The 27,372-nt window shown below is 43.0% G+C and overlaps 1 protein-coding gene across 2 annotated transcripts in view; it reads right to left on the reverse strand.

Moving 5' to 3' along the window:
* TMTC2 (transmembrane O-mannosyltransferase targeting cadherins 2) overlaps positions 1–26,361 on the reverse strand; it is a 251,985-nt gene extending 225,624 nt beyond the window's left edge. For both annotated transcript variants that reach the window (XM_035551768.2, XM_035551769.2), the window contains exon 1: positions 26,220–26,361. In XM_035551768.2, the coding sequence (XP_035407661.1) occupies positions 26,220–26,302 (83 nt within the window). In that variant the 5' untranslated portion in view covers positions 26,303–26,361. The remainder of the gene's footprint in view (positions 1–26,219) is intronic.
* Between the last annotated feature and the right edge of the window lie 1,011 nt (positions 26,362–27,372).

The following is a 27,372-nucleotide window of genomic DNA, read 5'->3' on the forward strand; positions in this document are numbered from 1 at the left end:
GAAGGAGTGTACCCACCATCTCCAGCTGATTATAGGGTGGTATCACTAGATAATTGTTGCAAAAGGTTTTCTAGGTCTGCTACAATCATGCAAATTCAGATCAAAATGATTCACAGAGGAGCTACTAAATGAGCACTGACAGTCCTGTTTGCTAGATTTCATCCAAGCATCTTTCTTCCAATCTTACAAGTATGGTAATTGCTGTAGCCTCTGGTACTTCCCCATGAAAAACAAATTAGGTTTTAATGAAATATGCAATCTCATTCCAACATACTAAGGCAGATTCGCCTCTGCTTAATATTCCACAACTAATACCAAGCAGCTCCTAGAAGCCAACTGAGCCCAGGCAGATAATTCTTCCCCAGTGGTACACATTCGTCTGCCTCCTGCTTCATGGCAGGAACCGTAGGCGTACAAGCGAACGTGTGTGTTCAGTCATGACAAAGCTGTCCATCCAACACAAGCAATAGGCTGTCAGTAACCAGTGTGATTGCATTTATTAATATGTCTAGAGAGCCAAAGGTCTCGTTGCTACTAAGTTTTTAATCATCATAATTTAATTTTAAATTTTTGATTCCCAAATCCATCTACAAATATAATGAACTATTAATTAGGCTACAGTACCACCATTTCAGAGAAATTAAATGAGACTGTGAAACTAAAATAGGTGTAAACAAGGAGTCTGCAGTAATCCTATATTGTATGCTTGCCTTGAAACAGCACATTTCAGTTGAATCCTGATGAAAGCTTATTCCATTTCACTTTTTCCAAGTCCTCCAAGACTTTGAAGGCAGAAATCAAGTACACTGTTAAAGAGGTATAGATTACAAAAGAAGGCAAAAGAAGGGACTTTCACACTCTAGTCTCCAGCTACAAAAACTGGACTGAATTTTTAAGCAATTCAACAGCTCCATTAGATGAGACAAGCTTATTTCCAAAGAGAGTACTAACATTAGAATTCATTATGGTTTTTTTCCAAGATAAAGTAGTGATATCACTTCATATGCATGCCCTTATCCTCCCTCTTTTTTGTGTTAGGCAGGGCAAACACAAAGTTAATACCTCCATCTCCTTCCTAGTAGGTAAATTAAGAGTGTAAGAAAGGACTTTTTACTTCGTCTTCTATTACAGCTGCACATTTCTAAACAACTTGTGTGTGCCTTTTTTCTAAAACAGAGAGGTCACAGTGCTTTAAAAAGTTGACGTAACTTCATATTTTTATACTGGTATTTTAAATCATATCATGATTGTTGTAGTAGCAGAAGCAGTAATACAAAGATAAAAACCCAGAAAGACAGTCTCCCAAGCGAGACCACAATGGGAAAACACACATCCCTGAAGGAGAATGCTGTTCTATCCCATTTCCAAACAGCTTTATAAAATGAAGCCAGACAGAATTAGCTACTATCCAAACGCTACTTACTCACAACACACTGTGTATTTCTCATTCAGAGTGCTGCTCAAAGGGGCAGAAAGGTCCCCGATCTGACAATAGCCTGCTACCAGGTGGAAACAATTAAGGAAGGAAGCTCTCCTGCACTGTGCAAATTATTTACTAGCGAACCCCACCGAAGTTCATGCCATGACCCAGTTTAACCACATGACTTGCATCATGTCTCTCCCTTCCTGCATGTCTAGGATAAGACAACCCTCTGAATTCTGCATGTTTCTGTAGAATATTTTGATTTCTCTAATTTGTCATAATTGTAGTTGTTTTCAAAAATCAGTCTGCCCTCTTCCTGCATCTGAAACCAGAAATAAGGAACATCTTTCTTTTGCTGTGAGTCAGCCAAATTCTATTTACTAGCTATATATTAACTTACATCAGCTGAAACTGTAGCTCAGAGCTAATAACACAGCCTATTTTTTTTTAAACGAAAAACAAGGGAAAAGGAGGATAAAAGATGTGCCACTAATTTGGGGATGATATTTTTCTAGTAATCATGGTTAAAAAAGGTTTGTAAATATCGACAGCAATGCTAGTCTCCACCTTACCATCTTTCTATATGATAGTTTTCTAATAAACTATTATAGGGAAAAGAAGAATTTTTAAAACACAGTGGCTAACTTGATACATTCTGCACATTTATAGCCACTCTATATGGTCATTTTTTATCTTGGACATTTAAACCAAGAAGTCAGAATCTACTCCTTACCACAGGGTGATTATTTCCAAAGGTTATTATTAACTACTACTCAACTCAGCGAAAACGAGAAGGGGAGAAGTCTCTCTCGTAAAGAAATTCACTGAGTGCCCAAAAGAGGGGGGAAGTGCTGGAAATATCTCTGGATCTGCACATCTTTTGTTCTCTCTGAGCAATGTGAGAGCACCCAGAAACACCTTTGACTAGATATACTTTTTTTAAAAAAAAAAAGTCAAAGTGCAGTTTTTGATAGCTTCAGAAGCAACTGTGGTGCAGGCTGGCAATTCCATCTCTCACACAAAATCAGGTAACGCACACTGGTGAGAGCATTTAATACCTCTGAATGTTTTCCATTCATCTTAGAGACTCCTGGTATTTGATATCATTGAGGACCACCTGCCCAAACATACACCAAGAACAAACAGAGAAGAAAAAAACTAACATTCAGCTTCCCTCCACTTGGGCTTCCTCTCTGCTCAACAACCCAGTCATCACCGTTTTCCAGCTTCAGAAGCAAGGAAAGAGATCATTTCCTCCCTATGTCTCGGAAACAGCTGGGGAAAGACAGCGAAGATGCAGCACCTCAATGTCATGGAAATTGTTTGATCCTGAGTCTTATGTTGATGCTCTGAATTAGAGGAGGAAGGAACAGTGACTAGCACTTGGGCCAACATCCTTTCACCATGACAGCAACTACCCATTTGTTTCCTCCTCCTTTCCAGTGTACCCAGTAAAACTGTATGTCCAGTGCCCTACACCAGCACTGCTAATTGCAACAGAGAGTGCAACCAATACTATAATCTCTGTAACATTTTTTTTTAATGTACACAAACCAAAAAGAAAAAAAAGAGAGAGAGGGATGAAAATAATACCTCTCGCTATCAACAGGTAAAGCAGGAATCAGATGGCTATGAATGGAGCAAGGGTAACAACTTCTCCTACTCCTGGCAAAGACCTACATCACTGAAGGAGCAGTAAAAAGTACCAATGGGAAATGCAGCAGGGAGAACCCCAACACACTTAATCCTCAGTAAAGTCAACTGAGCTTAGGTAGTCCATGGAGCTCTTTACATCACCAGAAGGGAGAGATCCTACTTACACATTACCATTACCAAAACCCATAAAATATGGATTCTTTTTCTCTACCCCCTGGAGAAAGGGGATGGAGGAGTGGGATTAAAATGTAAATTAACCATCAAGAAATTTAATAGGAGTCCCTGAATTTTACATCATCCTCAACAACTTAACAAGGTCAGTCTTGTTCTGGGAATAAGAATTGTTAGCAAAACTGTCAGCCCCATAACATAATCATTGTTTTATTTCCTTGGCAACAAAGGAAACTTTCAGTGGAAAGAGATTTAAAGTGTGGAGTGGACATTCCTCTCCAGATTGTAACCTTTTCCAATAGAGTCTAGTTACAATACATCTGTTGAATATCTCTTTTAAAAGGCATTTGAAATACCAAACATAATACACAATTTAAGAGCTTACACAACTCAGTTAGAGCTACAACCCTCTGAAACTAGTAGTTCACCTCCTGGTTCTTCTACCCACCTATCTAGGAGAAAAACAGAGAGAGAGAGAGAGAGAGACTTAAACATAATCAGAATTTAAAATAAACCTCAAACTAAGCAAATGCAAATGTGACTTCTGCTTACACACATCTGTACTGTGGGAACACCTACCCTGAAGCACCGGCATACAATAGGTATTCTCCATCTGTGCATTCAACTGGCATGTCTGATTGTATAAAGCTGACAGTGCGATTAGCCTGTCGTCTTGGTAGATAAAATAAAAACAAATAAATAAACTGAGAGGCTCTGGAAAAGGCTGGTCTTTCAAATATATAGACAACTACGAACAAAAATACTTTAAAAACTAACCATATCTCTTCAGACTTTGCATCATCAGTAATATTACTCACCAACCCAAAATTAAAATCACTTCAAAGAAGAAATATCTGAGTAGAAACTGAGTAGATATCAAACGTATAAAATACCTGGAAAGGGAAAAAAAAAATTGCCTTGGAAGCATTTGCCAGTAGATTTGCTTCCATTACAGCCAGCAGTGCCCAGCTACACCAATGCAAACACTCAGAAAAGCCACCTGACCAAAAGCACTTCTGTAATATTTGTGTCATTTGTTCTAGGTCATTTTCAATATCCTTCTGGAAAAGGATGAATTACCAGTTAGTGTTTCCACTGTGAAGGAGAAGAGTCTGAAGAAGTTACAAAAAGAAAAACACGGGGTAACACAACTGAAAAATCTAGATAAACTCAACATCCACATCAGGAAAGATAACTAAAGTTCTGTGGAATATCAGACTGCAACCAGGAAGTAAGGCTTTTGAGAAACTCCTTTCTAATGAGGTTAACAGCTTCTTACCCACTGTGTACTAGCTCCTCAAACACTAAAAGAATACACAAGTTTTAAAGTTGGGCAAATCACTTTTTTTTTTTCTTCCCAAACATCCTGGATCAGGGGATGTGAGTGAGTGAAGCTGGAAGACCTGCAGAGACCCATTGGCACAGCAGAGTGCAGCTGTACTGGGCTGACTAAAGAACGGCCAAAGGAGGATCTGATGTCAGCACCCACGCAGCGTTCCCACGTTCGCTGTGAATCACGCTAGAAGTTACATGCGCTGCCATTTTTCAAAGCCCAAACTGGAGTTAAAATGCCAGAAAAGCCCTTTTCAAAAATGGGGAAACGTGATTTCAAACAGATACAATGCATCGCTATTTTCTTTCCTAACGCTTCTCAGATACAGAAAGGGAAAGAGATAAAACACAGACTCCCCTTTCCAATACATAAATCCAGACTTCTGAGTGCTTTAAAAGAAGGGAAAAGAATAGGCAAATTAAGTTTTTATCAGGAAGCCATGAGGCACACAAAGGAGCGAACGCCCAGGAAGGGCTTTGTTTCATTCTGCTTTGTAAACACTTCGATATGATAGCATTCATAAAACTTGCTTGCATGCGTTCATAAAGCTAACTTTGCCTTACTCATTCCTTCACCCCGCTGCCAGTTCAGGCAGCTGTAAGCAGACCGCTGCCGTGCCCATGCTCTGATTCCGGATGCTCTCCGGCGGCTGGGAAGGCAATGTGGGTGCTGCAGGTCGCTGGGGTCACCGCCAGCAGGGACCTCAGGATGCTGCCTTCGCCTGCAGCTTGTCCGAGCAGCACCGCCATTGTCTGCACAAAGGGCAATGCTTCGAAACCAAACGCTTCTAGAAGGGACTCTCTGACTCCTGACGGAGGCTTTGAAGCCAAGCCCACACCACCTGCATTGTAACAAGGCCACAATCTTGACACTTTGATAATGACAAAGAAAAAAAAAACAGGGAGGAATATCCACTATTAATCTCATGACATCATAAATCTGTGCACAAATGTGTTCGTTAGCCTTATGTGCACACTTCAGCAGTTATGCTGGATTAATATTCAGTGTTGGCAGCTTAGAGGAGCTATGCGGGAGTGGAAGTTATTGTGGAGTTCAGCTTCTCAGTGAGTGTCTGCAGGCTGAAATAATAAGCAATAACCTTTGTATCGTCTCTCCATATTTGTAGGCATTAAAGAAATCCATTATTTAACAGAGTAATATAGAAGTTCTAGAAGAAGTAAATGAGCAATCTATCCTGAAAAATTATTTTAAAAGGTTTCAGCATTATAGGTTCAAATGCTGAAAGTATTTGAATATACCTAGCAGACTTAAAATGAAAACAGAAAGCAGACTGTGCTAATAAAAGTTGATCCAGATGAATTTAAAAAGTGAACATTTATTTCTTAATCTGTAGGAAAACAAGTAGTTTTAACAGACAAACAGATACGTTTAAGGAGTGCTGCCAGGTGCCTGAGTGGTGTGTGTTCAAACTGCCTGTCAGTATTTGCAACCACCCAAAACAGCCCCTACCCTTCCCACCAGCTGCCACCTCACTCTGCAGCTTATGCATTCAGCCGCTTCCACATCAGTTCACTGGAGGTGGTTTGTAGGAAAGGAAGTGAATCAACTACCAAGTACTGTTCCTAAGTATAAATAGTGCACAAATCCATGCTAAAAGTAAAATAATAATCATTGGGGGGAAAAAAAAATCAAAGAAATGTTTACTCCAGGGACAGTGAGACATCATCTAAAACCCAGGACACTTGTTCCACCGAGCCTGGAAAATGTCCCCGAATAACACAGAGGCAGCTCTGCGCTTTCAGCCCGCTGCTGACTAGCTCCCCACAGCACTCCTCGCAGAGCCAGCGGGCCCCAGTCGGAACGAGCAGGACTCAGCCTACAAACCTGCTCCTTCGCCGCTCCTCCCAGCACCAGCGGCTGCAGGGCTCGTGGCCCACCATTACCTCGCCACCCAAGGGGCAGGGGGACAGGGGGTCACAGCCAGCACCGCTGGGACCAGCGGCAGGCAGGAGGAGCACGGCTCATCCTCGGAAAGCAAATCCCCAGCATTCGCTGACTCGAAATAGGGCAGCGGCGCACATGTTTCACTGGCAATGATGTTCATTGCTCTTATCTCCATCAGCTCAGCAGGGGTCAGGGCCAGGTTTCCAGTGCCCCTGCAGCTTTGCTGAAGCCAGAGGAATCAAAGGAAATTCAGACAGCTGCTGTGGGATTATAGGAGCAAGGCAGGCAGGGGAGGAACAGCCAGAGGTCGTGATCAAGGCTGTCATGCCCAGCCTTCAGCAACCGCTCTCGGGAAACCAAAGCATCCCTGGGACTGCCAGGCAACGCTCCGGATCTGAAGGTGGCTCTGACTTCTGGCAAGGGCAGGAGACTCAAAGATTTGCCCTGCTAACAAAGGTGCACTGGAGGGCGTGCTGCAGCCCATCAGTAGCACATATGTAATATAACCTGATTCCTATTACTTTTCTATTTTACCCTCTCTTAGAGCTCAAGAACTTTGGGTAATATAGAAGAGAGGCTGTTACCAGTGTTCATCAGCATAAAACCCTGATGCTTGTCCTTACCAAAGTCATAAACCTGCAAGAGGCAGCAGGTTACATGAATTATAAGAAGCAACAAAACACAGATCAGATTCAGAGACCCGAGTAACAAGATTTAATTAATCCAATCCATCAGTGAAGACACCTTTCTGCGAGACACCAAAGAAGCTCAGAGCAGGTTCCTTCTCAGATTACGGAAGGTGTGATCTAAGGGTGAAGTAGGAAAGAACACGAGGATAGGGACAAAGTGAATAACAACAACAAAAAAACAGGTGAAAAACAGAACAAATTTAATATTGAAATGCAAGAAGATTAGTTGAGCTCGTGTCACTTTCACAGTTCGTGGTCTATGATGATAGAAAAAGGCTTGTTCCCAACATTTATTGCTGGTAGAACTTTTTTTTTTCTTACATATATATAGAGAGAGAGAGAAAATAATTGTTTTCCAAATACTAGATGATTAGTACAGGGAAAGAAAATTAAAAAACAAAACAAAACAAAAAAACTGTAAAAAGCAGAAGTAACTAAAAGAGAAAAGACTTTGTAAAATTCCACTTCAAAAACATTCATAAAATTATCTATGACTACACCCAGGTCTTTGTATAAAGGTGCATACTTCACTCCTATCAACGGATGAGTACAACTTCAAATATATCACTCCGAAGGCTCACAAGACCACCTCAGGCAAATCCACAGATTAGCTTGTGGCACTGTTGATTCTATGATTTCATGGTTAAAAACAAAGTAAATATGCATTAACCAACGCATTTCAGACCAGCAATCTAAAAAATACATAACTGCCTTCAAAAAGTAATGAATCCCCTTTAGAAACAGATACATAGAAGCAGCAAAATACAATTTTCCAACAGCATTCAGAAACATGAAGGGAAAATTATCAGAAAAAGATTCAGATGCGTTACCAAAAAAGGAAAACAATCATTTATTAGATGCAATTATTTTGATTGTAATAATCATTCTTTTAATTATGGTTGATGAAAAACATTACCTGTAATTTATTTTCCCCACACCAACGTTCCAGATACAGATTTCCATCACTTCATGCTATAGGTACTGATGAGGTAATTGGAATTAAAACATGAGCAAAATCTCTAAGATTTTTATGTTCTTAAAAAAAAAATAAGACAGTCGTACCAATGTTTAGGTTTATATAAGCAATCCTACTAAGTCAAATAAAAAACAGGCAGGGGGAGAATAAAGTATGTTGGTTTGGTTTCCAGAATAAGGGCCTGAACTACAAGCACATTCGGACTGGAACAGCTTACACTTGGGTATTCCCTCAGATAGTGGACACCCAACTCTACAAAGATCCGGCTGATACAATACTCAAGATAATAAATTAGAAAGGATATAGCTCATACGTCTGAACCACCCAAACTGCAAATACCCAGAAATATCTAAATCCAAGTAACTTATATTAATACTGAGGCAAAAATACAATGATGGTCACACTCTGGGAATATATTTAGACATCAGAAACTCAAAAGAATGAACTGAATGTATGTCAGCCCTTAGCCTGGATGATTTGCTGCTGTTCTCCATTAGAGTGGACAGAGATTGCCATTGTCCCTCATATTTGCAAGGACTCCAAAACTCCAACTAAATCCCCTTGGAAAGGAAAATATTGTTATTATGGTTACATGGACTTAAGATAGTTAACTATACACCAAAGCAAATGATGAAATTGTGCTATAAAAAGCATTAGCTGTCTTGAATGGCCACGATTTATTATTATTTTTAGTTTCATGTATAACCATTCTTATTATATAATAGCAGTATTCAAAAGACAACAATTACCACTTGAATTGACTTCACCCTAGCACCTTGACCAATAGCTGTGGTGCGCGCAGCACTGCCAAGTCACTACTACTTTGCAGTTGTTGTTGGCTCATCTGTGTGAGCAGATTGTTCCCACACCACTATGTTCAAAGCCTGGATCTCACACTTGATACACAGAACATGGATGTACTATAAGGATTACTATATCAGCTATATATACAGCCAGGTGAACACTGGCTGTAAGCAGTTCTAAAGTATCCTTTCCATCTAATAAAATGGTGTGTTAAAAAAAATGTTAACTTGAAAATCTCAGTGTATTTTCCCTCCTGCTTTAAAATCAGAGAGGGAGATGTATGAACCACCAAGCGTGAGGGGAAAAAAATGACCACTATTGTATTTTTCACAATAAATTGACAGAATTCTAACTACATCATGCATTTCTACCAGGCTCGTGCCAGCATCAAAAGCCAGACAACATGCAGGCAAATGCAGGAAATCTTTTAAAGGTTCATTCGACATTCTCAAGAGCATCCCCCGAACATTTCAGTAAAACTCCACATTGAACTGGTCTCAGAATACGCTAGTTGTGGTTATGTTTCCATTTTCAGTCCACAAGTCTTAGAGGCATGGGCTATAACGTGTCTTTACAAATCATTTATTCTTTAATGTGAAGATTAAATTTTTGCCTTTGTCCTTAAAGGTGTAGACATTATAGGACAGAAGATGAAGTCCATAAAGAAAAAGCAAAGTCTATTTACCTGGTAGTTCAAATGCACATTTGCCTTCTACAACAAGAGCCTCAGCAAACACAGGGAAAAGAGTACTTGTTTAATTCATAACATTTAATCTAATAATGGGATTATAGATGAATGCCACATGCTGTGCAACTCTATGTTTGAAATTCAGTCAGTTCTCATGCTGATAAGGATTTGAAAACTTCTTTAAACATTCAAAGTACAAACACAGTGCCACTTTCCAAGAGTTTCTATAGTTCTTTATCATCAAGTATTTCTTCACATACATGTCCCTAAAAATAGCATCATCTCTGCTGATAGTTCAGTCTGGCCTTCCATTCAAACCGCTATTGCCAAGACTAGGTTAAAATCTAGCGCTTCATTAGCCACACAGAGGCCTTGGCAAGAACCAGCCAAAACCAACAGTGCTTTGCATCGCTGCCGTCTGCCCCAAACTAGGGCTTAGTGTAAGGAATAGCCAAACAAGGCAGCCATAAACCCTAGCTTCTGCAGCTATCTAATTTTTGCGCAGTAACACTTGGGCCTCTGTCTTCAGCCACATTGTTTTATCCATTTTCCTTTCCCAAGCAATTTATCTCTTTTTTTAGTCTACATTGTGTCTTTCTCCTTGAAAGGGCCAAACTCTATTAACTAAACCATTGCTCATTTTTCCTACTTTGGTTCCAGCGTCTGTTTTCTGTATATGTCTTATTAGCTTTCCATTGTAGGAAACATGAGAGGAGAAAACCACCCAGGGAGACGGAGAAAGAGAACAGGTTAGAAGAGCAAGCTGAAAACTCGTGAAAGGCAAAAAGTGAAATCCAAGGAGACCTCTCTGGACAGACTTCACTGGTACGGTCTGATCAGATTATCACCACCAACTGCTCATCACCACCTACACCACAAGCAGCTACCCCTTTTCAACCTGTTAGTCATGCTAATGACGTGATCGATCTCAGATTTGTTTCGGCGAAGCAAGCATCCTTGGTTTAAGCAGTTTGACCCAGCCTGGCTTGCTACAGCAAAAACAGTTGAGACTGCCAAAATCCAGGGCTAATGTCTCTTTCAGCAAATGCAGCAGCAGCATTGACATACTGAGGGCAATTTTCCTCTCCGTTTGTGTACTGGCTTTAGATCCTCTGCATCCCACGCACCTAACCACCACCAAGGCTGTAACTCATTTCTCCCTTCTCCATTACATCTTCTGCGTTGCTTCTCCTTTTTCCAGACCTTTCCTCACTTTAACTTGTAGATGGCTCTTGTACCTGCAAATACAACACAAAGACTAACATGCAGGAATACTATGCATATGCTCTTTCCTATGCATTCCTCTTCTCATCCCCTTCAGTCTGAAGCTTCCAGGAGGAGAAAATCTCTTCTTGAGTGCTCCTGAAGCACCCTAATGCACCACTCCCTACACAGTGGGATAAAAACTGGCTGGGTAGCCGGGCCCAAAGAGTTGTGGTGAGTGGAGTCAAATCCAGTTGGAGGCCGGTCACTAGTGGAGTTCCCCAGGGCTCAGTGCTGGGGCCAGTTCTCTTTAATATCTTTATCAATGACCTGGATGAGGGGATCGAGTGCACCCTCAGTAAGTTTGCAGATGACACCAAGTTAGGTGCATGTGTCGATCTGCTCGAGGGTAGGAAGGCTCTGCAGGAGGATCTGGATAGGCCGGACCGATGGGCTGAGGTCAACTGTATGAAGTTCAACAAGGCCAAGTGCCAGGTCCTGCACCTGGGGCGCAACAACCCCAAGCAGAGCTACAGGCTGGGAGATGAGTGGTTGGAAAGCTGCCTGGCCGAGAAGGACCTGGGAATACTGGTTGATAGGCAGCTGAATATGAGCCAGCAGTGTGCTCAGGTGGCCAAGAAGGCCAACAGCATCCTGGCTTGTATAAGAAGCAGTGTGGCCAGCAGGGCTAGGGAAGTGATTGTCCCCCTGTACTCAGCTCTGGTGAGGCTGCACCTCGAGTACTGTGTTCAGTTTTGGGCCCCTCACTATAAGAAGGACATGGAGGTGCTCGAGTGTGTCTAGAGAAGGGCAACGAAGCTGGTGAGGGGTCTGGAGAACAAGTCTTACGAGGAGCGGCTGAGGGAGCTGGGATTGTTTAGCCTGGAGAAGAGGAGGCTCAGGGGCGACCTTATTGCTCTCTATAGGTACCTTAAAGGAGGCTGTAGAGAGGTAGGGGTTGGTCTATTCTCCCACGTGCCTGGTGATAGGACAAGGGGGAATGGGCTGAAGTTGCGCCAGGGGAGGTTTAGGTTGGATATTAGGAAGAACTTCTTTACCGAAAGGGTTGTTAGGCATTGGAATGGGCTGCCCAGGGAAGTGGCAGAGTCACCATCCCTGGAGGTCTTTAAGAGATGTTTGGATGTTGAGCTTAGTGATATGGTTTAGTGGAGGACTTGTTAGTGTTAGGTCAGAGGTTGGACTAGGTGATCTTGGAGGTCTCTTCCAACCTAGAGGATTCTGTGATAATACAACTGAAATGAGAGGAGTTGCCTCAGTTTATCAGTATGAAACAAAAATAAAAAACAAAGCTTAAGAACCCCAAACACTCAATGAGATGTGAGAAAGCATTTACCCCAGACACCTCTGCACACAACGTTTGAAGAGCTCTGTCCCAGTGTTACATCTCCTGCTGCCCCGCCACTTCACCTGTTTCGTACTTGCCCACTACAACTCCCTATTCCCCAACAGCAACTAGGCAGCGTAATCAGCAGGATCATGTAGCAGGTGTGTTCACCTCCATTCTCCAGAAATATAGGGAATATTAGTCTCCAACCTGGAGGAAGAACAAGGTTCTGCATCCACCTGTAAGGAGAGATAGCAAGGACAAAGGAAAGGTTACAGCCTGAATCTAACCTCCCCACTGGGGGATGTTCCTCCTGGCAACAGCATATAATGCCATGCTCAGAGAAAAAAATATCATCAACAGCACGCCAAAATGAAGCCATTTAAAAGAATGAATAGCAGCTATTATTTTCTTAAGACCTTGATGTTTCTGTCTTTATGCAAGTTCATCTTACAATAGACCGGGCTTTATTGAAATGAGAATTAGGCTGCAGCTTTTTAGTATACTCTAGGTAAAACGGGTGAACACACACAAAGGGCACCTGATAACATTATTTGCACATGCACCATTGTGTAACTGTTTCCATAGGCACAAAGGACTGTCAGGCTGCTGTAAGACTTCATGCTAATTGCTTGGTTGTGTATGTGTTATGAAATGTAAATTAGGACTCCCTTAAAAACCTGGAAAATTGCACTTATCTAAATCTCAGAGGATTAAGGAGGCAGTCGTTCAAATAGTATTTGTCACCAAGAAACATGAAACTAGGCTCTGCAAAGATATTCTCCACGAAGAGAGAGATAGAGGTCTGTTAATGTATGTGACAGTTGTTCTGCTGTACAGGCAGCTCCAAATCAAATTTGCAAAACAGTGAAACATCTGGAGAGGAGAGCCTCAGATGGTGAGAGCCGTCAAAAGTTATGATAATGCACAGAGTGTTTCTTTCCCGGGCATGACATGAAATTAAGTAGTTAATATACATGACGACTACAACAACTGACATAATTATCAAACATTTCACAACTCCTATGACTGAGTATGAGGGTGAGGGGCTGTGCTGTGACTTTTATCTTGCCTCTTTCCCCTTCCAAAAGAAAGCTGCACCCACTACCAAGTAGTTCTGAATAACAAAGCATAATAATGATACTAATTCCTTACATGCAGTTGTGCCAAAAAATATAAAATAAAAATATATTACAAGAACAAGCACAGCCCATAAACATTTTCATTGCTTCATTATTTAGGACCAACCAAGCGTTTCATGAATTGTAGTTATTTATGATGGTTTATATACTCTGTGTTTGTTTATGCCCAAAAGGTTCACCTACTTCCTCACTGCAGCTCTCCATCACCCAACAGCAAGGCAGGTCAGACTTCAAATTGCATCGCAAGGGTCTTATTCCTGTATCCTTGTGGGCCCTCTATCATGCAAACACTTAGCCATGTGTTTAACTTTATGCGTACAAGTAGTCTCACTGAACTCATTCATGAAATTCTAGCCTTATTTAAATTGCCATGAGTTTTACCATCGACTCCAGTTAGACCAAGATTTCATCTAATGGGAGTATTTACATCTGAAAAGCTGAACACATGTCCAGGCGTTTGTAAAGAGAGAAGTCTTCACGGCAAACCTAAGGCCTGTGTTGCTGTCTTATCTCTTACTGACACGTAGGACATACAAAATAATTTGCTTTTATCTTGACCTTATCTAAATTAGGATGCAATAAACAGATCATCATTAAAGCATACTATTAAGTCATTTTTCTTCCTTCTTGGATATTATTAAGCAGGCCATTCATCCTCTCCAATCTGCTAATGTTTTCCATTCCAATAAGCACGAAATAGTTAGTGCATAATCATCTAGGCACAAAGACTGATTTTGCTTAGCTGGACACTTGCTCATTTGTACTTAGAAAAAGAATAAATTTCAGGCAGGTACAAGAGACAGAAAAACAGATTAGTTAGCTGCAGTTTTCTTTCTTTAATTACAACAGCAGCAACATTCAACCAGTCTAAATTGAATTCAATTAAATCAACGTTTAGCCAGTTCCTGAAGCAACAGCTGAAATATAATCTCTGGATTTGCTTCCTCATTTAGTTTTATTTAGAACAGATAGTGAAAGGTGACCCATGTACCTAACTTGTAACCCTCAGCAGAAAAAAATTAAAACTGCAAAGTCAACACAGCTCTTTTGCTGCAGAAAGTAAAACAGCAGAAGTTACTGTTGTACACGAGTTCCTGCTGAAATTCAGAATAATGACTAAAGAAACCAAGACTCTGACTAGAAAAAAACATGCTTTCTTCTGATTACCATACTGCTTACTATATTTATGAGTTTAGAAATTCCTGAGGGCATAATTTGATACTAATTTAATCACTCTGTTGGAAGATTCACTGATTGCAGTCCATCCCTTCACTCCCTCCATGACCTGTGCTGTTGGCGCAGACATAAGATAGCACTGCAAGTACAACTAAGATGAAAAATGTCCGTTATTATATGTGCAATTAAATATGCATATTAAATGCAATTGTCCTGCTACGCACAGGATTCTTTTGCATTTTACAAAACAAAATACGGCATGATAAGCAGTCTTCCTTGAGCAGCTTATTCTACAAGTGTGATCACTTACCCTTGGCGAAGGACTAACTGGCATGATTTCAGGCTCATGCTATGAATTATCACAGTATCTGCTCTTCCTTAGCAGGACAGTGTTCTGCTACCTCACGCATTTTATATAGGATTCCATGAAAAATAAGGATGGAAAACAAATACTCTCCACTCACCAGTATCTTCTCAGCCACATAATACAGCATATAAAGTATAATATTGTGCTTTTCTTATACTCTACACACATGCTTCCCTGTGACTTCTTATCTTAAAGGAGGTATGCAAAATAAAGTGTTCTCAGGGCTGCTGTTCAAGCGAGAACACTCAGCCATCACTCCCACTGTGCTACACAATGAACAGATGTCCCTACAGCCTTGACCACGCTAAGGCGATCAAGTGCAACTTACACTTTTAAGCAGTATTGTTTAAATTACACTAGGCCAGAAGAAAGTAAAGCTTCTCAAAAACTGATTTTAATCCCACCCATCACTGAAAAATCTCATCCAAATCACTTAGATTTTTCTTACATATTTACAGAAAGAATGAGACATAGCCTTTAATAACAGCGTTTATGCCAGAATCCCATAAGCTTTTCCATACTTACATGTACTTGTGTATCAGCATTTTATTTGTATGCTTTAGAATCACTTATTCAGAAAAAGGGACTGTAACATGTTGGGATTCTGCAGTAAGAAACTGACATTTAAATCTTTCGCTGCAAAACGAGCTCATACACTTTTTCACACTATTAACAACTAGCACAGTGCGAACATAAACTGAAACTCCTCACCTATAAGAAGGTACTGTACAAAATCCACAAATTTCAGACTGCAAGATGTTCAGAACAAGCCAAGCACAGAGTCAGGTAGGTAGATTTAAATATCACGCATGGCATGTGATTTTTGGAAACTGTGCCTAACAGGGTGGTACCTTGCTTCAAGCTACTGCATCAGAGCCTTTCAACATACGTGTATCATACTCATCACCATGGCACCTGCAGACCTGTCTGTACCATGCAATTTTCCTGCTTAGACAAGACTCCTTTTCCAGCACTAACCTCAAGGAGCACCGAGACCTACAGAGTATGAAGAGCACCAAACCTTCTCTTTTTCCTGCAAAAACAGCTGACTCCCAATCACATCAAGTCAACAGCTCTGAAATACAGTAGGCTGAGCACGTCTTAGCATTAGATGGACAAAACACCACTGCAATTCCTACACAGTTGTTTTTTTTTTTTTTTATCAGTTTTCAAGAGTATAAAAAAATCAAATATTAATACTTCTTAGCATTACACACTACTGGATTAGGTATGTAGCACAAAAGCCAGTGAAAGCCAATACTCCTTGAACCTTATTTTCTTTGTGGAATCTTTTTCCCACCTCACCAGACAGTTTCCCAAACCCTAGATGAGGTGGCCTTTAACTGTTTTTGGAAGAGATTGCATATAACGGTTGAAATTGGAACATTTAGAAGAAAAATAAAAAAAGAGCTGACTGTCCCCTACAGGAGAAGAATTACCTACAGAATCTCTCACAGGTTTACTGTACCTCAGCAAATCAATTTTGTTTGGTTATAAACATCTACTTTTTTCTTAATATCCTTATATTATTTTCTTTGTCAAGTGCTAAAAGCAGGCTTTAAATTCCAGAGGACAAACTAGCTTCCTGCTGCATGGACATGTAATCCTTCCTTCTTGTTTTAACCCTATATCAGCCAGCCATAAAGCTCCAAGCACCTAGGTCCATCATAAATCAGGATAATTCAAGATTTTGTTTTGAATGCATACAAACCTACTGATTCAACATGAATCAAAACAGAGTTAGAGAGATGCTTTTTACAAAACACTTAGGTAAAATCCCACAGCACCGTGGCCAATATGTTGTGGATAAGCAGCAACTTTATGGAAAAAGGAACACATACATGGACTTCCATTAAGCTTCCTTCCTTTAAGTCCAAGCCATCCTTTTAAACAGCCAGATGCCCTTATCATGCTGAACCAGCCAATGCAACATACATATCAAAGATGCAATTTTGGCTGCCAAGAGCTTGCAATCACATTACAAGCAGAAACAGGGAAAAGGGAAACAGAAGCAGTATGAGATGTAATGGCTTGCACAGTAGCTCGAGGCACATCCAGACACGCAACCCCAGGCCTAGTGGGGTGGGTATAGCTTCCATCTCAGGTTCCCCCTGCCAGCAATTCTCCATACGCCCCATAACCACACTCAGGGTGCCGCAACACTAACTCGGGCGCCACAGACCTGGTGCGGAGCCAATTCCTGCAATCACTGCAAAGACCAAGAAGGGCACGAAGATGGCTGGCAGCAAAAGGCAGCCTGCATGGTGCTCTGAAGGGATCCAGCTTGGAGTTTGTTTTTTTTTAACGGGAGGTCAGCAATACAAACAGGAATTTACTTTCTGGCCTTCCCCCATAGTGAAGTCTGTCTTCTTAAAAAGAAAAAAAAAAAAAAAGAAAAGACCACGTCAACAATTCTCCAGGATGCATGGTGTTTATTAAAGAGAAATACTATGATTTTTAACAATTCAAGCAATTTACGTATAAGAGATGAGTAATGTACTGTGAAATGGAGTAGAACGTACAGCTATATCTTCTCACACACAATACAAAATTTATTCAAGTATACTGGTGTTAAAAGGAAGCCATAAAGAACTGCTTGTGTTACCAAAAAAAAGTTGCTACACACAAAAATGCAATGTTATTTGATTAAAATTTTTCATCATTCTCTTCATACTTTTTCTTTCTGAAAGCTTTATTTATATAGCTATGCAGCATTTAAATTATTTTTTGGCACTGGAATCCTAATTCAGATCAAAGGACTTTTTAAAACCCTTAGTTTTCTTCTGCTTTAATTATAAAAATGTAAAGAGATCAAAAGTTTAATTACAAATAATTAATTAAGAAATGAAACCTTTCTTCTGCAACTAGCATTAATTTTGCAAGACCGATCCTCCTTTCCTCCAAGGGAAAAAAAAAACTTTAAAATTTTCCTCAAGTACAACTGAAATTGTTTGGGGAAAACAAAGAACATGCTCTGAAGCTCCACGGAATTTATTACAAGGAAATTCTTGTTACAATTCACAGCTTTTCAGCAAGGAAATGCACAAATAGATGTACACCATTCCCAGAAGTATTTGCTCAGGAACCATAACGTGTTTCTTCCTTTTTGGTATTGGATTTGCCAATGGGAGATATGGTAGGTTAAAAAGAGGGGGGGGCAGAATGAGAACATCCTTGCTAGAGGCCCACAAACCAAATTTCCAAACAAAGCTTCACATCCAATTTCCAGGAGTTGCCCAGGATGATTCACTGGTGAAATTCCGGCATCAACAAGGACAGCCAGGCCAATAAACAGTCTTCATCTAAGAAAACAAGTATCTTCTTATTTTAGTGGTATCTAGAGGACTGATGAATAACTCACAAAATGATGCAGTATCTTAAGAAGCCTTATTTCTGAGCCTATGCCTCACTTCTGAGCCTAATTTCTTCTTCACCTTGTTATTAAAATAATTAAAACAATCAACACTGCAAACGCACTAAGCATTCAAATCAAATAAATACAGTATCAAGCACAAGCAAAGGCATGATTGCACCTTCACCTCCACATAACTGACAGAAATGAGAGGATATGACAAGGCATAGTATTCCTTCAAGTGTTTTTTAAAAAAAAAAAAGGTTTTTTATTGGTGGTGGTGGTTTTTAAAAGAGTATTAAGCATGAAAAAGATTATGTAGCAGAGGGTTGATAACCTACAGAACAACAACCCCAAATGTATTCTTGTGCTCACAGCGTCCCACTGAAGTCAGCACAGACTCCTCCTACTTCAGTGAGAGAAATACACAGTGTTACTTGAGGTTAGGAAAGCTATTCCAGTGGCCAGAAAGGTGACTGCAAGCATCTCATCTGGATTTATACCTGGACCTAATTGCCTTCTCAAAGTAGCAGACTAAAAGGCCACGCAAAGAAGAGAACCATACAAATATAACCGAGTAACAGGGGATGCCACAGATCAGTCCAGTTGCCTACCACAGTAATGGTCTGTATCACCATGTGGAAAGTCCTCCTTCAGCCACCTCTCATCCCGGGGCTTCCTGGGCTGGCTGGGCTAGGAGCAGTGCTGAGACCAACACGCTTCACTGCTAGAGACGGGGAAACACAGCACATAGTGACCCCACAACCAAATTCAGGAGCCGCTGTGGCAGACTCCAAAGGGAAGTTCGTCCAGCTCCCTCCTGGAAGGCAGATGCCAGAATTGACTCTGTCTCCAGTTTTAGGCATAAAACAAAAGTCTGCTGTTCTATTTACTGTTCTGACTGCACGCACTCCTACACACTCTTTTAGAGACTACACTGATTTTGTAACAGGTTTTGCAGCATGTATATGGGCCATTTGTATAAACCACTGGAAAAAAAAAAAGATATGAAAAAATAGCTTATGCTGAAAGCACAGTGCTTCCAATAAAACAAACAGCAATTAAAGAGATGAGATGAAGGAAAGAAGGGATGTGAAGACAGTAAATGTCTTACCCCCAGCTGAAACCTCCCACTACTCCTGAAAAATCTCCTTCTAAAGCCAACAGAAAACAAAGGCTAACATAATTCCCAGTGTCCTAGCACCATGGCTCCACATCAGCAAGCAGCTCAGCACCACCGCACCGCTCTCTCACTCCCCCTCCTCAACAGAGGAGGGGGAGAAAAACATGATGAAAAAGGGCTCAAGGGTTGAGATAAGGACAGGGAGATCATTCACCCATTACCATCGTGGGCAAAACAGACTCAGTGCAGGGAGATTAATGTAATTTATTGCCTGTTACTAACAGATTAGAGCAGTGAGAAACTGAAAGCAAACCAAACACACCTTCCCCCCTCCCCTTCTCTCAAGCAGTGCAGCGGAACAGGGAATGGGGGCTGTGATCACTCCCTAACACTTTGTAATCTACCACTCCTTCATCTTCATGCTCTTCCCCTGCTCCAACATGGGGTCCCTCCCACAAGATGCCATCCTTCCCAAACTGATCCTGCGTGGGCTGCCCACATGCAGCAGCTCTTGAAGAACCACTGCAATATGGGTCTGTACCAAACTGCTCCAGCACAGGTCCCCCATGGGCGGCAGCTCCCCCCAGACCCCCTGCTCCTGCGTGGGCTCCTCTCCACGGGCTGCAGCTCCGGCCCGGGGCCTGCTCCTGCAGGGGCCCTCCACAGGCCGCAGCCTCCTCCAGGCCACATCCACCTGCTCCACCGGGGGCTCCTCCACGGGCTGCAGTGTGGAGATCTGCTCCATGTGGGACCCATGGGCTGCAGGGGGACAGCCTGCTGCACCAGGGGCCTCTCCATAGGCCACAGGGGAACCACTGCTGCGTGCCTGGAGCACCTTCTACCCTCCTTCTGCACTGACCTTGGTGTCTGCAGGGCTGCTTCTCACCCCCCTCTCCATGCTGTTGCTGCACAGCTGGTGGTTTTGGGGTTTTTTTCCCTTTCTTAAATCCACTCTCACAGAGCCACAACCAATGTCACTCACTGGCTCAGTTCTAGCCAGTGGCACATCCCTTTTGGAGCTGGCTCTGATCTGACATGAGCTCTGCTCACAGAGGCTACCCATGCAGGCCCACCCATCTCTCCAGGCTATCAAAACCTTGCCACGTAAACCCAGTATATCTAGGTAACACAAGGATTAACATTCAAGGAAGACACTTCTACATTTTTCCTTTTCGAAGACCAAGAATCACTGGTGTGCCAAACATCAGAACACAACGGCCAGTGATCCCTCTCCACAGAGGCTGGATGACCAAGTTTCATCAGCATCATAATGCTTGGTTTAGTAGTTTTCTTCCTCAAAGTGAAATAGAGTTTGACACGCTACTTGATCCTCAACTGCCATCCCTGTAATCCATCCGGTTTCTTTGTTTTGCAAGAAGCTGTCAAATATGAGTGCTGTGCCATCAGGAAAGGGCAGAGCCTAAGTACTCATCACTACCTTTGTAGATGACCATTTTGATCCATTCATAAGTCTGCAAGGTGTTTTGACTGTACTGATGGAACAAACTGAGTCAACCTGTTAAGTAATATCCCAGGTGTGTTTCCAAAAAAAACATATCCTTCATCTCTTCAAGTTTCATTCAGCAATAGGCTAGGCTTTAGAGAAAAACAGTTCAGCGAAGAGTTCTTTGGAGCATGAAACTGGGAAAGTAATTATAGGATTTGCACCCTCTGCTGCTTACTTGGGAGGGACCATCCATGCAAGCCATGAACATACATATCTCATGTCTAGAGGACTATTCTGAGGCTATAGGTATGTGACTTCAAAGCCCGATCTAGAACTGAAACAAAATGCCATGGTCATCCTGACTTAACTAGCCTGCCCATGAGCTCCCATTTTAAAGGGCAGTAAGGAGGGTTTATATGAATCAGTCACCCCAGGTGGGAAAGCATGGGAGGTTCAACATTTGCCAAGCCTCAAAGGCCAACAATAGACTTCTGCAACCAAGAGAAATTTAAAACAAAAAACAAAAAAAAAAACACACAAATTGGGGGCCAAAGCATCAGAAAACAAAGAACTTCTGGCATAAGGTACAGATTTCCAGGTAAAATAAATCCATCTTTCAATCAACCATTTCTGACAAAGAAATTAGGGATGACAAACAGTTTAAAAATTAAAAAAAAAAGACAGTTGATCCAAGTGATGTGTCAAGCCTTTAAAATAATTCAAAAAATGATAAAAATCTAACCATAAGCATGGCCCAAGAAACAGATTCAGTTTTACATAAGTAACAATGAGAATAAGCATCTTTCTCTTAAAATTTAGTCTGTTTTTCCAATTTGGAGCAACTTTCACCACAGGTTGCCAACAGGCTCGCATCTACAGCTTAAACATCAAATATTTCAGCTAAAGAAAGAAATTCCATAAACAAACAGCAAAGCCTGCTTCAGACAACTTCACAGAAAAAAAAATAATCTTAGCAGCCAACAAGGAAAAGGCAAACTTCCAGATGAGGGAGGCAAAGGAGCTCTAATTCAGCATTCTTGCAGCTATCAGATGGTTAACAAATTGAGATGAGAGACTTCTGTGCCTTTTGAGCAACTTTCACTCTGGCAAACTTAAAGGATTCAGAAGTGCAGCTGGAATACATATGGGAGATGCAGGAGAAAGTGGATCATTTGAATTTGTAACTCCGTTGTGAGCTGGAAGAACTTCCTGCAGACGAGATGCATCCCGCCAGTGACTCAGGGAGACTCTCCGTCTGCTAATGGTAATGAATTTATTCTCTGAACCACCTACCAAAAGTGACACAGTTTATGTTAGTGATATATATGCAACAGAAATCTTAAAATAAAGCCTGCGAGGTCAATTTCTTTTTTGCTTCAAAAAATCTCTATACTAGAGCATCTCCACTGGAAAAAATATATATATATTTTGATGAAACAGATTTCACATTTTGATTAAGGTGTTTTATTCAACAAAATTTTTATGCATAAATGTTTTCTAAAGCTAAAGCCAAATACACTTTTAGATGATGTTCACAGTTTAAAATAGAACAGGTATCACAGTAACAGAACATTATCATGCCAGCTTCATCCCATTAGACAGTCAATTACTGGTTTGCTTGGTTGATCCTTAACTACAATAGCTGAAAACCACGTTGCCTCTGTTACTCGGGCATCTTCTCTGCATTATGTTTTGCTTTATCAGCACATACAAGGCCATGTTTCATACACAAATTACCAAATTAACTTGAAATTAGCACATTTAAAAGAGTAGAGGAGGGACAATGGGAAAACACTGCAGAGAAATTGTGAATGTCTTCTTCCCATTTTTACTGACCACCAGCCTCACTATTGAAACTGAAGAGAATGCAGCCTCCTGAGAACTGGATCTATTGCAAGCTGCTGGAGATAATGCACTTGGTGCTGAGAAATGGAGAGCAGATGACAAAAAGGAGCCACAAAAATCACAAATGTAAATTAATAATCAAATATACACATACAACGAGGAAACAGATGGCAAGTAATTTTCCCCAGTGTACTTACACTTGTTCTTCTAGATCCTGTATTTGGGTCACTTGCTAGATTAATTCTCATGTGTCAGACCCAACAGAGGTACTGTGCAATGGGCTCAGCCTCAGCCTATTTTTAAATCATGCTAGTTTGACTCTACACTGTGAAGGCATTCATTAGAATTTCTTCAATGCAGCTTGTAATACTGCCCTCTGACTTCGAAACAAGGCTGCCTGATGCCGTTTCTACCATCAGATAGACTGCCCCGTTCAGGCCTACTGAACACAGCACAAGCTACAGAAATGTGGTCAGTGCTACCACATCTCATGGAGGCATCCTACATAGAGGCAGACAAGCCTGACAAAATCAGTGCTCTAGAAAATACATACAGCGGGCCACAGAGAAAATACACCACTGGAGGTTATAGATTCCTCCTAACACCCTCCTTAAACTATGCCTTTCTTGTTTGGGAGTGCAATGGAATACCTCAACGGATGAGTTGCTTTTGACATGCGCGCTGTAGCAGCAGCGTATGACCCCGGGATACTTGGAGCACTAAATCTTCCACACCTCAGCTACAAACTGACAGGGACCTGTCTTACTTAGCACAGGTCATGCGAAGGACCACAGCTTCAACGCAAGGCACCCGCAGGTCAAACTGCCTGCTTTGGGGTGGGCTTAAATGGCAAAGGAAAATAATGATGCCAGGGTGCCAGCCTAATTGCAGCCATAGGTTTCCCTCCTGTAATACTGGTAGACATTAGCATGAAACAAGGACGGTATGTGCAGTGACTAGAGATTAGCCCCCCCTTAATCTGGCAGGAATCTGGATTTAACTCAGCTCAACAGTGAAGATCTTCAACACTTCCGTAGAAATGGAAATGGCATTTCTCCCTACCCCTCCTTATTGTTTCCAAAATGATTTTGCTCAGCAATAAATAAAGCTTTATTAGCATGCCATGTAAGCTCACTGTGGCATTAGTCGAACATCAAAATATTTCCACCCCTCTTCCCACATTCATCTCTTCTAAAACAAATATGCAAAAAGAGAATGGAAAATATATTTGTTCCTAAATTAACAAGGAGGTTGGTGGAGGAGGATTCTCCCCCCCCAGTAATCTACACACGTAACTAGGAAATATCACAGCTGCCTGCGAAAATTGCAGCAGCAGGGAACAGGGTGACAAAAGCTTGTTTTCTAGGTCCACAGAGGAAAAAAAAAGGCAGTGTTTCTTCTTTATACTAGCTCTCAGATTTAGAAGCTGTCACTTTAATTTAAAATAATCAATATGTCAATTGATTATAAAGATCATGTTTACACTGATTACACTCATGCCACATATCTGTCCAGCTGAAAGTTAGGTTGACTCATGATAAAAGTGAGTATGTGTACTTTTTTTTTTTACTCAACTTCCTCAGAGCTTAAATTCAATTTCAGCTTAATTGGGTGAAGGGTAGGAAATAAAATATTGAATCCTTTGATATAAAGTCATAAACCCCAGACTACAAGCAAGCTTGTTATATCACTGTCCGTACAGTCTTTGGTTTGGTGCTGTGCAGCCGCTAAAATATTAAGTTTTACCATTGGGAAATTGATTTTGTTATAAGAAGTTTTTACGATGCCACTTAATCTTAACCAACCTACATTAAAAAAAATATACAGAACACAATTACAGAAACCCTTTATATAGTAAGCTTGATCACTATATTAAAAAAAAGAACAGCCTGATGTAATTTCAATATAATGGCAATGGAAGCAGAAAAAGCTATAGCAATACAATGCCCTCCTGAAACAAAGATTGCAGGTTCCTAGCTTAAATGCACAATCTTGATTCACTTAAAGTTAGTAGCATGATCCATCTCCCACATGGAGGGCTGTGTCCTGCAGCTCCAGCATCGACCTCCTTTTCTAGCATTACGTTTCAAGTAGGCTCCTGCAGGGCAGCGAGATTCTGTGATTACAGTTAAAAGAATACTTTAGGTCTGAGAGCCTTGCCTCTTTGAATAGATAACCATTTCTAGTTCAACAATTACCAGCATGCAACAGCCATTTCTGCCTTTCCCCTTCCAGGGCTGCAGTTGAAAGGCATCCTAATTAGATGACCCTGCGTACAGAACTGCCATTAATTGGCTTTTAGAGCACTCTAGTGAATACCTAAATCTTAGTTACAATGAGAAGTACTTTCTTTAGTTAGAAGGTAAACATACCAACACTGCCTTGCTTTGGAACACCTCTTAAATAGCGTGGGATTAATATTAGGAATACAGCTGTGATTACCTTTTCCACCCGTTCCTCGACGACACTCATGCATCCCCACTTCCCAACTGTGTTAAAGCACGCTCAGGCAAGATCAAGAATAACCCTGACCTCCACATCAATAACATCAGGTAGTATTTCAAACTGCCTTCTAACCCCAGCCAATCTGAACTGGCCTGCAGGACAGGCTTATAAGCACGTCCTTAAAAAACCCAGTTTTGCCTAAATATTGCAACATATGCCACTTGGGTTTACGTAAATATTCCACAACTCCTGCAGCTCTTAACTAAAACAAGCAGGTCTAAAACAGTGTCAGTGTGTCAAAATATTCACTGCTTTCTATTGATCCAACTCAGACCTCGTGTGTCAGAGTAACAGTTTATTTTTTTTCTTTTACCATCGGTGAATGAAGTTTTAAGTTGCAGGTTAAGTTTAAGGCAGGTTTAAACAATAAAAACCCTCGTCCGTAGCTGGAAGGCTCACACGAGCCCACAACACTTCGCAGGACTTCAGGCTCACACCAGCGACCTGCAGGACCGAAGCCGGAGGTGCCGGGATCCACAGGGGACATGGTGCCCAGCACCCACCCAAGCACGGGGGGCTTCGTGGCCACAGCCCTGGTGCAGGACAAAGCTGGAGCAGAGCTAGGCCCCCGCACAGCAGGTGCAGCGTCCCGCACCACGGCGGGACAGGACGGGGAGACCCCCGAGGTAGCAACCAGCGAGCTGCAGACAGGTGCTTGGGTTTTTTTTTTTTTGCCTCGGACCGAGGCAGAAGCCCGACCAAGGATGCAGCCTCGGGGACGGCTCGGGCCCCGGCCCCGAGCAGCACCACCCGCCGACCGGGGGCTGCGGGACCCAGCGCGGAGCTGTCAAAGCAGCCCCGGGCTGGCCTCTGGGGGGTTCACGCCGGCGGCGGGCGAAGCGCCCCAGCACGGTCAGTAACTTCACCCAGCCGCGCCGCTCCCCGGTACGTGCTAATTACGCACCCGTTTTAATCGCGCCCGGATTAAGCCGCGAACCACGGTTTCCCCCCGGGTGCTACCGGCGGGGGGGGGGCACAGACACCCCCCCCCAACGACGGCGGCCCCCGGGGGGCTGGGGGCAGGTGGGCAGCTCCCTCCTTCCCTCCATCCCTCCCCCGTGCCCCCTACCTGTCGTCGTAGCAGAAGTCTGCGCCCAGCGTGTTGAGGTACAGGGCGAGCCCCAGGGCGCCGCTCACCAACTCCGCGACCATCTCTCCGCCCGCCGCCGCCGCGCTCGCACCGGGGCAGACCCCCCGGCACCGACCCCGCCGCCGACGCCCCCCGGCTCCGCGCTCCAACGGCGGCCGCAGCCCGGCGGCGTCCCCCCGCCGCCCCCTACCCCATGGCAGCGGGTACAGCCCAGCACCAGGGCGCGGCGGCGGCCGCCCCCCCTCAACACGGCCCCGGCCCGCGCCCCCTCGCAGCCGAGCCGGGCGCCGCCGCCGAGGCTTTGGGAGCGCCCGCGTGGGGCGCCCCGGGCTCCCAGCGCGCCTGCGTGCGGGGCCGCCCCCCGGCCGCCCCCCGCCCCGCCCCGGGCCGCCCCGCCCCGCCGGGGGCTGCCCGCTGCCGCCGCAGCGCGCCCGAACGGGCGTTGGGTCTGTTCCTTCGTTCACCCGTCCCCGCTTCCCTGCTTTCTTCCCGTCTTCTTCTTAGCCTTTGTCTTTTTTTCTCCTTTTCCTTGGCGCTGTTCTCCTTCCTTTTCCCATCGCTCTTTTCCTCTTGTTTTTTTTATTTTATTTTTTCATCTTTTTTTTTTTCCCTTTTCTTCCTTTTTACTCCTCCCCCCAAGCCCACTTCGTTAGCAGGAAAGACAGGACCTGCATCGCGGGATGCCATGGCAGAGCGGGGGGCTCCGCGCTCCCGCTTGCCCTGAGCCTCCCGGTCCCCCCCCTGCCATGGTGACAGGGCGTCCACCCGCGGGGGTTCCCGCTGGGCAAACCGAAAGCAAAGCACCGAAACTTGGCAGAAAAACGAGCGCAGCCCGAGGGGAGAGACGCTGCAAGCTGGGCTCCCCGCAAGCAAGCGGGCAGTGGGGCCGTGCCTGCCCCCCAGGCGTGGAGGGCACAGCCTGAGGGGGATCAGGAAAGGGCCCATGTGGGGACCCGGCTACGGGAATAACGCCCTGAAACCGTCCTCAGTAGTTCAGGGGGTACGGAGGCACGAAGTTACGGAAGGGGTTTGGGTCCATCAAGCTGCCTGTTTCCTTTTTTCAAGAGTTTTTTAAGTCTCGCCTCCGCTTTGTGCCAGCCAGGCATTTCTATAACTGTTCCCTCATGATTTC

The sequence above is a fragment of the Cygnus atratus genome, chromosome 1 (assembly GCF_013377495.2).
Source record: "Cygnus atratus isolate AKBS03 ecotype Queensland, Australia chromosome 1, CAtr_DNAZoo_HiC_assembly, whole genome shotgun sequence".
NCBI classification, from domain to species: Eukaryota; Metazoa; Chordata; class Aves; order Anseriformes; family Anatidae; genus Cygnus; species Cygnus atratus.